The sequence below is a fragment of the Triplophysa rosa genome, linkage group LG20, assembly GCF_024868665.1.
Source record: "Triplophysa rosa linkage group LG20, Trosa_1v2, whole genome shotgun sequence".
In the NCBI taxonomy this organism is placed as follows: domain Eukaryota; kingdom Metazoa; phylum Chordata; class Actinopteri; order Cypriniformes; family Nemacheilidae; genus Triplophysa; species Triplophysa rosa.
In genome coordinates this window covers 1,000,893-1,015,180 of record NC_079909.1, presented here as the reverse complement: position 1 = coordinate 1,015,180, position 14,288 = coordinate 1,000,893, and the positions used below count along the sequence as shown (strand labels likewise).

Genomic DNA, 14,288 nt, shown 5'->3' with positions numbered 1-14,288 from the left:
ACCTGACGTCCCCGATGGGCGGTGGTGGACCATCCTATAGCAGGCAGACTCGACAGAAGGAAGAGGTCGCACTTTCTGTAATTGCATCGGACAGCTACCGCCTGGCATTAGATGCGGAAGACCCCTTGGAGCTCCCGCCCCCGGGCGGTAGAGCCCAAGATGAGGTCGAAGCTGAGATGTCGGCCATGCTTGCCTGGGCAACGATTCTGGTTCTTGCGGTCAGAGCATGGTGGAAGCCACGTCCCGCCCCGGTTCCAGTTTTTTGCGGAAGTGGAACTTGGATGTGGAATGCGCCGTGTGTCCCTGTCTGACAGGATCAGGAGCTGTTACTTCCCTGGATGGTGGGACGGCTAAGGGATATGTTGACGTTCCCCAGGTGGAATGTGCAGTTGCGGTGCACCGCAGGCAGCTGCCACCTGGAGAGGTCGACCAAGGCTCCCTTCCAAGGCTTGCAAGCTCTCTTCATGACGAAAGCTTACAGTACTGCGGGTTAAGCTGCATCCGCCCTCCACGCTATGGCGGTCCTTCTGGTTTTTCAGGCCAAGGCTTTGAAAAACTTGGATGATGGGAAGTCTGACCCCGCTCGCATGCGAGCTGTGCACGGCCACTGACCCAATGCGTCAAGCGACGAAGGCCATGGCGAGTGCCCTGGATCAGACGATGTCCACGTTAGTGGTCCAGGAAAGACATCTGTGGCTCAACCTTGCGCAGATGAGTGACTCTCAGAAGGCCCGCCTTCTGGAAACGCCCATCTCGCAAGCTGGGCTGTTTGGTGACGCCATGAAGTATGTCACAACACTTCCATGGCGAAGAAGCAGGCGGAGGCGAGTCATTGCCCGCTGCGACCCGGCCACCTATCGGTCGTCGTGGTCCCGAGCACCGCCTGCCCCCCAGCAGCCCTGCCTCCCTGCGGCGACCCCTCCGGCATCGGCGCCCTCCCAGTCGACGGCCTGCCAGAGATGTAGATCCCCGCGGAGGAAGGCTTTTACCCCGGCAACAGCCCACTAAAAGATAACTAAGCGGCCCTGACGGGATGAGTCCAGAGAGAGTAACATCGGGCCCGAACCCCCGGCCATTCCACCGGTGGGTCGGAATGGGACACTTCCTGCGCGTCTCCACTAAAGCCTTTTCAGAGCCTGTCGCCCACTCTCTCACAGAAGAGTATCCTCTCTCTCTCTGGGTTTTCTTCTCTCCCCCATAGCACTCTCGACACGACGGTGTCTCAGGCGAGTCCATACTGCGCTGCCTTCTGCAACCTCCATTGGACGTTGCGTCAGCCGGCGACAATAAGCAGGTAAGTCGCAGAGCCGTCAAACTTCCCTGGGGTTCCGCCCTGTGCGAGGTGACCGCTCTGTCAGCCACCGAACCACCCCCCCCATGGGACGGTGAAGCAGATTGTCCCTCTAGTTCCTCTGCACGGTACTTGGTACTTTACCAGACTCGCAGAGGCTGCCCTAACTCCCCTCAGAGGACAGGGCACGCGAATACTCAACTATCTTGACGACTGGCTGATCTTGGCTCACTCGCGAGATCTGTTGTGCATGCATAGGGACCTCATGCTTCGACACTTAGACCGTCTGGGTCCTCGGGTCAGCCGGGAAAAGAGCAGGCTCTCCCCAGCGCAGAGCATCTCTTATCTCGGTATGGAACTCGACTCTGTCCAGCTTGTCTCACAAACGAGCGCGCACAGTTGGTACTGTCTGAAATGTTCATATGGTGCCCTCGGCAGGGATATCCCGCTTGGGTTGATGCACATGCGACCACTTCAGCACTGGCTTCAGAGTCGCGTTCCTTGGAGGACTTATAGGCATTCCATCCATCACTAAGTATTGGCAGTATGGGTAGCAGACCGGGCAGAGCGGTCTGTCATACCGAGTCCAGTAGTGGTAGAGTCACCCCTATTCAGGTGGACCCTTATACTTGGATTGTTGCCCCATACATAGTGACTCCCCTGCAGGGTCGTCCCTTATGTTGACTTCCTCACTCTTGGTTTCCCTGTCGGTGAACCTGTGACCTCTCTCCCGGTGGCTCAACCTACCTGGGTAGTGTGCTACCTACTCGGGCTTGTGCATTATATCCCATGTAGTGGACCATGCTGGTGTCTCCACATATAACCTCCCCTTGCGGTAGGAAGTGGCCTCCGTAGTACACTTTCTCAGTAGAGAGAGCAATGCTTCCCAGTGTTCCCTTACGGTACCGAGCGGCTATCTCGCTAAAATAGAGAAACAACGCAAACGCCCGTGACAGCCATCGGTATGAGCCTCTCAAAGTATGCTACTAGTTACCGATTCCACTGGAAGATTAGGTCTCGTGGTAGCGCTCACTTGTGACTCGCTAGTCCAGTCAGTGTCGATCCGCTTGAGCTCGTGATGCGGCTCAGCGCCGTGGCATGTCGTATAAGACCCCTGTCTGTCTCTCAACACAACGTTGAGAGACCGTGTGAAAGGGAACGTCTCGGTTACAACTGTAACCTTTGTTCCCTGATGGAGGGAACAAGACGTTGTGTCTTCCTGCCACAACGCTTCGCCGGCCCGCTGCAGCGAGCGGGAGATGTCGACTTCCAGGTAAGTGCCCTGACTACTGAACAAGGGAGCTGATTGAGACACCAACAGATCAATGGGTTTTCATAACAAAAATGTTTGTATTTCAAAAATCATAAACTATAATCTATAGCTGTGTCTGAATTCGCCCCCTATCTCCTATATAGTGCACTATATTGGTTGTCTGCCATTTTGTAGTGTTGTCCGAATTCTGAGTGAACATCTCATTCAATGCATTCTGATTTTGAGTGTACAACTCGCTCACTCATATTTCCCATGATACAGCGTGAATCAACCATCTGATTAGAATCAGCCGGAGGAGAGTGACCGTTAATTCCACGAATGTATGTTTATACTAGGGATGTAATGGTATTGTAAATATCGAAGTATCGAGACAGCATTTATTTCCGATATCATCGTGTTCGCATGACAATAGATCTTCCAGGCAAAGTGTAGTTTTTTCAGCCGAATGGAGCGAGTTGAGGGAAGCAGGAACTACAATTCCCATCAACCCATGCAGCACTGCACTCTGCTGCCGCTGCAGATCAAGTTGAGCGAAAATGGCGGATGCGGCTAGTGGCAAAGAAAAAGAAACGGATTTACAAATTGTGGAACCTAAAGCGAATTTTAAATCGGATGTGTGGAAGCATTTCGGTTTCCCTGTGACAACAAACGAGAAAAGAGAAAAAGATCCCAGCTTTTACCAGAAAATGTTGATATGCTCATTTGCCTAAAAAAAACCTGTCTCATAAGTGAGTGAGTGAGATCTGAGGTGAGTGTGTGAGTGAAGCAGTGAATGAGGTGAGTGTGTGAGTGAAGCAGTGAATGAGGTGAGTGTGTGAGTGAAGCAGTGAAAGAGGTGAGTGTGTGAGTGAATCAGTGTGTGAGTGAATCGGTGTGTGAGTTGACATACTCATTCAGCTCTAGGTCCAGATGCAATAAGTATGCTGCTATTTTCATTGTTTTTGTTTTCAAGAAAGCACAAAGCAACAGCTTGTAATTGGAGGCAAACGAAAAACAGGATGGGCCTTAAAATAGGACAACTGAATTGAGTGAGTGACTCATAATCTTCAAAACCTGACTGGTTGTGAGTTGTTAAAAGTTGACAAACTAAGCTCAAACTTGATTTTTGTGTTATTATATGGTTTATTATTTTTTTCCTTGTTGTAAAAATTGAAAACACTACACTGGAAATTCCTGTTTCAAACTGACTTTACTGTTCTTTGCACTTTAAAATGACCTAATCTACGAGGTAGGTAGGTAGTATCATAGAGAATTTAAGAAAAAATAATAAATGTGATCTTTGTCAAGGTCCAGCTGGTGCAATTATTTTATAAAAGGGAGTTGGGAGATGGGACCCATCTTACACCTCTACAGTTATGATTAGAGGATAAATAATCATTGTAATGTTCAGTCATTGTTTAATAAACAGTTATGGCACATTTTTCCAAGTCTTCATTTGTTTTGTTTTTTTCCTGCCCCAAAATGCAATAAATATCGTACCGTGGTCTGCATATCGAGGTATTAGTGTATCGTGAAATGTTGATACCGTTACATCCCTAGTTTATACACTAGTGTTTGTTCTTGTTGACATTTATTTTATACTTTTTCAGAATAAACAGATTTAATTAATGTTATAGACAGTGGTGCTTTATTTTAAATAATTGTATTAAACGTAATAAATGTAATAAAATGATGTGGCAAACAGTTATTTTGTTCTCTTTATTAAAAACGAACACATAAACGTGACAAATGAGGTCAAAATTAACTATTTTATTAAACAATCCATAAAGACACACAGGTGTAATATAAGCGTTATGACAAATGTCCGCGACAGTACTGTCAGACGCAGGATATATTACGTCAGTGTCCGAAATCGTTCACATATAGTGGACTATCTAGCATTCGCTATATAGGGAATAGTGAATGAGTGGACGAGTGAGCCAATTCAGATGCAGCTTATGGCTTCTGGAAACGGCAGTTGCACATTCACGAGAGAGTTGAGTTTCAGCTGAAGGCTGACTCTGAGTCAACGTATGATGTCTCTTATATTGAAATCCTCTGACAGTTTTTAATAACTTCTCATTTTCGACATTTAATTAAACGCTACGAATTACATCATAATTCATACGCTGGGTCAGAGTTCAGTCATCGATCTGCTTCAGAAGACATGTGATAACCCCCGGAGGCGTATGTATTAGTTTTATGACGGTTTTTATAGCTTCAAAATAATGGCCGCCATCCACCACCCCCGTTACCAAGCTGGGAAGAGCGAGGATATTATTCAACCAGTGGCGGCCGGTCAATAGGGGGCGCTGGGGCGCCGCCCCCTTAAAGTTATCCAGAGAAGAAAGCTACTTTAATATGCCAACAATAAGTTTAATATATATCGCAAATTAATAACGTAATAAAATAATTTAGTCTTACTATTCCACCGTTAGTCATATTATCATTTATTAAAAAATCAAAAAATCTAAATTGTATTTTGTTCATACGTGTGCGGGGCGCCGGACAAACGAGTGTGTATGTAGGCACGAACATTTTTGAAAAGCATGTGATTTGAGGCTGAGCTCTAATTGGCTTGTTTCAAATCGTCCTTGGGGCGCAGCACTCTGCGCCCCAAACCCTCCCACTTTTGTTGTAAGCGAATCAATATTGTTTTTATATTTTTGGCCTCATGTGATTGGACCGTTCTCATTACCGCTCAGCAGATTGTCATTTGACTGACAGGTACTGATTAACGTGGAAGCAAGCGAAATTATCTCGAGATGAAAGAAAATTCGGTTTTATCTTTACAAGAATACCCGTTCCAAAGGCGTTCAGATGAAGAAAAAAAACGGATCAAGGAGCTTGGACCAGATCGACCCAACTTGCAAATTCAGCAGCAGTCAAGTGATCGCGGTCGATCTTACACTCGGTGCTTTTCCGGCACTTCTTATGGAAAACGGAGTTGGCTAGCTGGATGCGATGTAAGTCATGCCTTTTATTGTTTTCCCTGTTTGCTGTTTCAAAGTCTTGGCACCGAAACGTTGTGGACAACAACAGGGGTTTGCGATTTAAAACATCTCTCTGATAAGTGCAAGCGACATGAAAGTAGCCGCAGCCATATATAAATACAATAAATATTAACAACAAGTTAAACGGCATGGTTTCATTTACCCTCTTTGGGTACTAAATGTGTTCTCATGTCTTTGAGTTTATAATTTTTTTGCTTAAATATTGTAGCAAAGAGTAGATCCTTTGATATTGGGCTTTATTAAACTTTATGAAACTATACTACATTTATTTGCAATGCATATTTTACTACAAGTCAATCTATTTAACCATTTTCATAGTCTTTAAATAGTGATCTAAATAGATTTGTTATTCTTAGGTTTCCTCTAGTGGTGTGCCCTTTTTATCTGATTGATATGAAAATGGCTGATAATAAAAAAATGCTATTAGCGCCCTAAGCATCAGAAGTTCATGAAACTTGGCATGTTTGTCTAGTCCATATGTATGAAGTTTGGATAAATCAGGGATTCAAACACTGAAACTGGTCTCCGTCTCTCTATGACTTACAACTGATCATGTTGCAGTTGAAATTGACATTTTGTCATCACTACATCATTTTTGTTTTTGTCCTTCACTCTGTAGGTCTGTGACACCATACTCCAACACACCATGGAACGGTTCTGCTTCACAAGCCACCTCGTTAGTGCCACCCTGCTGCAAGCAGACAGGTTTGAACAGTACACAGTGGCGTTTCCTGAAGATGCACTGAGTAGGACTTTGAAGGCCTATCCAGTGCTCAATGGGAGTAAGCTAAAGACAGAGCTTAGTCTCATCTACTGCAAGGAAGAGTTCAGAACCTGTTGTGGTGCTGTGGACCTACTGCAGCTGTTTAAGGAGAACAATCTTGAAGAAGTCTTTTCAGAGACTGTCACTCTCCTAAAGATCCTCATCACCACACCCATGACCACAGCAGAGGCTGAGAGGTGTTTCTCAACTTTGAAAAGAGTTAAGACTTTTCTGAGAAATAGCATGACCCAGGAGAGACTAAATGCATTGGCCATGCTGTCAATGGAGAAGAGAATGGTGACTGAGATCATTGACTTTAACCAGAAGGTCATTGAGAAATTTGCAAGTCAGAAAGAAAGGAGAGCAAAATTTATTTTCAAATAGTGTTAATGGCCAATGATTAGGTAACTATAGTGTGTTGTGTTTTTTTTGAATGATTACCTTGATTACTTCATTACTGATAATAAACCCACATTCAATTCAAATTCACTGATTCATAGTACATTTATTTGCATGTATTAACATTGACTGTAATAATGATACATCACCTGATTAATGGCTATTTATAGTCCTGCATTACTGACAGTTGTTGTTTGCGCCCCCCCAAAATATTTTTAGCACCAGCCTCCACTGTATTCAACATAACTGTGGTCCGCTTAAAGCAGACAGTCATATACTCGTGGGATGTCTTGAGGGTAGGGATGTAACGATATCAAAATCTCACTGTACTGTAATACCTCGGTATAAAGTTCACGGTACAATATTTATTGCAATATTAAATAGGACAAAAGATGACTTGGAACCGTGCCATAAGCATCCTCTTTTCTTTATCCTCTAATCATAACTGTTGCTTAGAGGTACGAGTTACAGTATGAGATGGGTCAAATGATCTAAAAATCCCTGTTATAAAATAAAATAATGGACCATATTGACCTCGACAAAGGTAACATCTATAATTTTTTTCTAACATTGTCTATGTTAGGCCCGGAAGACCTATCGTTTCATACAGTCAAGTGACCACCATAATATTGAGACAATTTTGCTATTGCGATGACACAATATCAATACTAATGTTACATCCTTACTTGCGGGTGAGCAAAATAAAGCTTATTTAATTTCTGAAGTGAACTGTTCCTTTCAAATAATCATTCAATAATCAAAACGTCAATAGCCATAATCATTTCAGTTGCAATTTACTGCATCACATTGAAATGTCACAATACTTTGTGTAAGGTCAAACGCACCGATTCATTGACTTCTTCCTTTTGTTGCAATAAAAATTTCACCATTTCTTCATTCTGGCTGAAAATTGCCTGGACCAAGAGTGACTGAAAAAGAGACAGAAAGACATAAAATATATAATAAATATAATATTTTTTTATTTTATTTTATTTATAAAGCACAATAAAACAACGGTCGTTGACCATTGTGCTGTACAATACTGGTAATAATTGTAAAAAAAAAAGACAGACAGAAAAACAGACAAGCTCAACAAGACTCATAAATTATAAGCTTTTTCTAAAAGGTGGAGTTTAAGTTTTGCTTTAAAAAGAGATTCTGAGGAAATGAATCTAATAGAGAGGGGTAGGCTATTCCACAGTTTGGGACCAGCTATGGCAAAAGCCCAGTCTCTCTTTCTTTTCAGCCTGGATCTAGGCACCTGTAGTAGATTTTGACTGGAAGACCTTAAACATCTCGCAGAGCTGTTTACAGCCACAAGTTCAGATAGATAAAAAGGTGCCAACCCATTTAAGGCCTTAAAAGCAAACAGTAAAATCTTAAACTCAACTCTAAAACATACAGGTAACCAACGCAGAGAGAGCAAGACAGGGGTAATGTGCTCATATTTACGTGTGCTAGTAAGCAATCTGGCTGCTGCATTTTGGACTATTTTTGCAAGCGGTTCATATAGGATTGACAAATACCTATATAAAGTGAATTGCAGTAGTCAAGACGAGAGGTTATACATCCATGTATTACTCTCTCGAACTCTGCAGAATTTAAAAAGGGCTTAACTTTGGCCAGTAATCTCAGCTGAAAAAAACACGATTTGACTACTATATTTACCTGCTTATCAAGTAGAAAGGCAGAGTCAAAGACAACACAGCAAGTTCCCTTTCTGTCAGTCTCTCGACGTTGTGTCGAGCCGACAGATGGGGTTCATCCTTGAGAACCAATCGCTTCTGACTTCTTAGAAAAGGCCAATGAAATTGGCGAATGAAATTTGCATGCCGGACTCCGCCCCCGGATATCCGGGTATAAAAGGGAGACGGCGTGCCTCATTCATTCACCTTAGTTCTGAGGAGCCTGAGACCTCTCACGACTGCTGCAGTGGACAGCACGTGTTGTGGCAAGGAGGACACAACGTCTCGTTCCCTCCGTCGGGGAACTGAGGTTACATCCGTAACCAAGACGTTCCCTTTCTGTTGGTCTCTCAATGTTGTGTCGAACCGACAGATGGGGTTCCTATGGAAAACGCCATAACACTGTGCCCTGTCACAATCTCTAGTGAAGCGACGGTGACTGGCCTGGGCGTGTCAGCCATGAGCGCTACTGCGCAATTGTAACCTACCAGTGGGTAGGTAATGGGTCCCAGAGCTTTCTTGAAAGGTGGGAAGGCCCCTGCCTTCGGCCTCACAGGCGGCGGCCTTGTTTCTCTAACAGCGAGAAGCCGCCCGGTACCGTAAGGCCACTGGGTAAGCACTACTTCCTCAAGTGGGGGATGCACTACAGAGAACACTTCCTACCGCAGGGAGGAGTCTAGTGGAGATACCAACATGGTCTCACCGATAGGGGAGAGCTCATGGTAAGAAAGTGCGGACTGAAGGAGTTAACTGCGAGGTGGAGGTCCACCTAGGGAGGTCATGGGTTATCAAGGTGGGAACCAGCATGATGACACATCAGACGGAACCGCCCTACTGGGGGGTTGCAACGTCTGGTAGCACTAGGTCCGGTTAGAGCTATGTTGCGAATAACTCCGGAGATACCCGGCCTAAGGGGCAGGGCTGCTCTGCCCAGCCCGCCCGCAGGAGGTGCTTGCTAGTGATGGATGGAGTGCCTGTTCTTGACCCAGTGGGGGAAGAAGGGAGGCTAGTTAGTACGCTGACCCCCTTAGGTAAAAGGGGGGAAGGTACTATCATAGGCGTACACCCTACCGGCCGCCAGTCTTGCCTGATGCCTGCAAGACTCGAGCCGATACCGGTTTTACGCGGAGGCTGTAGGACCTCGCGAAGGTGATGGGTGTAGCCCAACCCGCAGCTCTGCAGATGTCTGCCAGAGAGGCGCCTAGAGCCACGGCCCACGAGGAGGATGTACTCCGTGTGGAGAGAGCTCTCACCCAGTGGGCATAGGCGATCTTAGGACAGGTACGCCATAGTGACGGCGTCCATGATCCAGTGCGCCAATCTCTTTTTGAGACAGCCCTCCCTGCTGATCTCCAAAACAGACAAAGAGCTGCTCAGAGCTTCTGTGGCTCTGCGTGCGGTCCAAGCAGAGGCGCAATGAGTGTACTGGACACAACACGGATGAGGTTGTGTGCTCCTCCCCGGTGGGTAGCGCCTGTAAGTTCACCACCTGGTTTAGGGGGAGTCGTGGGAACTTTGGGCACGTAGCCGGGCCGGGGTCTCAGGATAGCGTGAGAATCACCAGGCCCGAGTTCTAGGCACTCTGTGGACATGGAGAATGCTTTTAGGTCCGCTACCCTCTTGAGCGCCATCCGGAGAGCCGTCTTCATCGTGAGGTGAGAAAGTGCGGCATCTCCGAGGGGCTCCAGGACCGCATCAAGGTTGCAAGAGGGTACGGAGTGCGGGTGAGGCGCCCGCGCCCCTTAGGAACCAAATGATCAGGTTGTGTTGTCCTAGAGATTACCAGCAACTGAGTCGTGATGAGCGGCAATAGCGGCTCCATACACGTTTAGTGTGGAAGGGGAGCGATTACTCTCGAGTCTCTGGAAGGACCACACCCATCCAATCAAGCAACTCCGCGGGTCTTCTCTTCGAGAAGAGCACCAGGATGAGAAGAGGTACCACTTATAGGCATATAGTCGCCTAGTGGCCAGGGCCCTAGCCTGAGTAGTGGTCTTAACCGCCGCACGGGGTAGGCCACTCAGGATCTCCTCGTTCCGTCCAGGGGCCAGACATGGAGGTTCCAGAGGTCTGGCCCGTGATGCTATAACGTGCCCTTCCCCTGGGAAAGCAGGTCCTTCGTCAGGGGAATCGGCCAGGGGGGAGCTGTCGTCAAGAGCATTGGCTCCGAGAACCAAGTCCGGTTGGGCCAGTATGGCGCAACTAATACACTTTATGCTCCTCTTCCCTGACTTTGCACAGGGTTTGTGCAATGAGGTTCACTGGGGGGAAGACGTACTTCCGCTTGTCCCACGGCCAGCTGTGCGCTAGAGCATCCGTGCCGAGGGGGGCCTCGGGCAGGGAGGACCTTAGTGGGCAATGGGTGGTGTTCAGGGAGGCGAAGGGGTCTACCTGAGCCCGCCCGGACTGTACCCAATGAGCTGGCTGCGCGGGGGTGGAGTCGACACTCTCCGCGAGGCGTCAACTGACGAGAGAGCGCATCGGCTTTCTGGTTCAGGTCGCCTGGGAGATGTGTGGCTCGCAGGGATCTGCTCACCTGCGGACTCCACAGGAGGAGGCGTCGGGCGAGTCGTGTTAGCTGCTGTAAGCTAACGCCACCCTGGCGGTTTATATACGCTACGGCAGTTGTGCTGTCCGACCGGACCAGCACGTGCTTGTTCTGCACGAGAGGTTGTAACCCCTTCAGTGCTGGTAGCACATCCAACACTCTAGGCAGTTGATATGCCTGCGCAGGCAGGGGCCTTCGCCCCGACACTGCGTGCCCGTTGCACACAGCACCCCAACCCTGCAGGGAGGCGTCTGTCGACCCTGACGCGTCTCGACCTGCCCGAGAGGGACCCCCATCCGTAGAAATGTCATTGAAGACCAAGGGTTAGGGTGCGTCGGCAGAAAAGCATAATCACCATCCGCCTGCTGCCGGTGTGCCACGCTCTCCAGGGAACTCGACTCTGTAGCCAGTGTTGGAGCAGTCTCATGTGCATCAACCCGAGGGGTATCACTACCGTCGAGGATGCCATGTGCCCAGGAGCCTCTTCCCGCTGACTGCTTGAAATATTCCAGGCAGTTCAACACTGACTGAGCGCAGTCGCGCTGTAATGGAGACAGAGTTGAGTTCCATACCAAAAAAGAGGATGCTCTGCACAGAGGAGAGCTTGCTCTTTTTCGGTTGACCTGTGGTCCCAATCGATCTAGGTGCCGAAGCACTAGGTCCCTGTGTGTACATAACAGATCTCACGAGTGTGTCAAATGAGCCAGTCGTCGAGATAGTTTAGTACCCGCACACCTCTCTCCCTGAGGGGAGTGAGGGCGGCTTCCACGATCTTCGTGAAGACTCGTGGGGACAGGGACAGACCGAAGGGGAGGACTCTGTACTAATATGCCTGACCCTCGAAAGCGAACCGTAGGAACGGGCGATGACGAGGGAGAATTGAGACATGAGAGTAAGCGTCCTTCAGGTCGATTGCCATGAATCCATCTTGACATCTGACAGATGCCAGGATGCGCTTCTGCGTGAGCATCCTGAACGGCAGCTTGAGTAGGTGCCTGTTCAGGGTACGCAGATCTAGCGACCCCCGCTCTTTTGGGGACGATGAAGTACGGGCTGTAAAACCCGTTGAACATCTCGGCTAGAGGGACGAGCACGATCGCTTCCTCACCAGAGGGGTGGCGACCTCGGCCCGAAGCACGGGGCATCCTTGCCTCTGCTGAGGTTAAGAGGATGCCCCGAAACTTGGGCGGGCGTCCGGGGAGTTGGATCGCGTAGCCGAGACGGACCGTATCCCGTAGTCACCGTGACGGTTTGGGAAGCTCTTGTCAGGCTCCCAGGGACCGAGACAGGGAGGCTAGGGGTACGTTCTGCTTCATCGACCTCCCGGGGGTGGTTCGATGGCTGGCAGTGCGGATCCCTCGCCGTGGGGGGGACCCCCAGAGAGGAGATCGGCTCTGCAGTTTTACCTGCCTGGCGATGATGTAGCACAGCGCACCATCGAATGAGAGTGCTTAGGCTGATGATTATCCTCAACATTGGGTCTTTCCGCAACGTCGAGTTGCTGAACACCGTCGTGTAGAGGGTGAGAGCGGCTGTGATAAACGCCCAGAGAGGGAGAAAACTCTTAGACGTGGACTGTTGGGACAGGGCAGGAACCGTCCCGGATCGACCACCAGCAATGAAATGGCTGGGGTCGGGCCCAAAGGTATTCTCGATCACCCTGGGGTCTTCCCATGAGGGCCGCTTTGGTTCCACCGCAGCTGGTGGTCTTCGATGTCTCGAAGAGGACCAGGGCTGCTGGGAAGCAGATGGTGCACAGGAACTCGGCGGTCAGAGGGCGGTGGAGTCGCGGCTGGGGAGGACATACTTGATATCCTCTGTCTGCTCCCTAACTGTCGAGCTCGATTGATTCAATTATCATTTGTTAACAATTGTTTCTTGAGATAATAGTAGATATTTTAATGATTTAAAAGTGATTAATAATGTATTAGCTAGTAACCTATTAACCATTTACTAAGGATCTGTTTGATCAGTTCACGATATGCTATTTTTAAGACAACTAACGTCATATTTGTTAATCACTAGCATATCACTTAGTAATCATTTGTGAGCGCAAAGTCATGTTTTGCAATTGATTAGTTCATCATTATCTAATTACTTGTAAATCATTTATAACCGAATTCGCAAAACACAAAAACATTAACATGTCACTTACTAATCATTTATGAATGCACAGTCAGGTTTTGTAAATGATTAACTAATCACCTGTAAATTACTTTTAACTGAATTAACAAAACATTCATAAATTGTTAGCATATTATTTATTAATCTTTTATGAATGTTTTGTAAATTATTTGTTCATCATTAACTAATCACTTATACATCACTTACAACTGGACGTTATTATAAAGTGTTACCAAAAATGGTAACAGAAAAATGTGTGGTTCACAATGGTGTTTTAATGGAACCACCAGAATTTATGTAATGGTATCTATTTTTTAGCAGGGTGGGTTTATTTAGAAATAGTACATCACAAATAAATGACTTTATAGCTGGGTTTACACATAGAGCACAAATGTGCATTGAAAATTGCCAGCTGATCAAACCTGTGCTATAGGGATTGTATAAATATGCCATCTAAGGCTAAATGTAACTCTTAACTGGGTGAGAGACAGTGATTAACAAAACCAGCAAGTCCCTCCAGCTGCCAGTGGTTTGTTTGTATCCCTGCACTTGCACTTCGTTTTAATATTAGTGTATTTTATTATCGTTACTTATCACTGCAAGGGAAGTTAGGTAAATCGTGGACAATTGTCCATTCATATAGATTGCCATCAGTCGACTAGGCAGACGAAGGGCTCGTATACCTGAATTGTACGCCAAATTCTCGCTCACTCTTATTATGATTGGGACTTTTTTCCCTTATCGGAGTTTAGGGGCCGTTTTTCCGGAGAGGCATCGGACGGACACCACAAGGGGTGGCAAAGTGCTGCGGGCGTGGACCCTCGCGCCACAAAATGCCTACTCATCCCCTAACCACCTAATCTTCATCACCGCGTGCACGAGGAGCCCTTCGCTTCCCCCTGACCACCTAACTCTGCCATAGTCTTCCTCACGTCCGCAGCGCGCCTAGACTTGCTAGTTTGCTGCCCCTTGCTGCCTATTCGTGGCGCGACACCCAAAAGATGCCAAAACACTCTCAGCCAGTCTTGTCTCATTGTTCCAAGGTTACCACAGCGAGCAGGATGCAGTTCATGGCCTGACCTGATGGTAGAGCGGAGAATGGGAAGTGGGGACCTGACAAGAGCTGAGATGATAGAGCTGGATAAAGAAGGACGCGGTCTCTTGACATGTCTTCACCACAAAACTTCAAATGCTATTAGATTATTAATGATA

General features: G+C 47.4%; 1 protein-coding gene across 1 annotated transcript in view; it reads right to left on the bottom strand.

The window, feature by feature from the left end:
• The window catches only part of LOC130571613 (serine/threonine-protein phosphatase 6 regulatory ankyrin repeat subunit C-like), a 180,343-nt gene extending 172,700 nt beyond the window's left edge, over positions 1 to 7,643 (bottom strand). The window contains 1 exon segment of the mRNA XM_057362739.1: positions 7,565 to 7,643. Within this exon segment, the coding sequence (XP_057218722.1) occupies positions 7,565 to 7,609 (45 nt within the window). The 5' untranslated portion in view covers positions 7,610 to 7,643.
• Between the last annotated feature and the right edge of the window lie 6,645 nt (positions 7,644 to 14,288).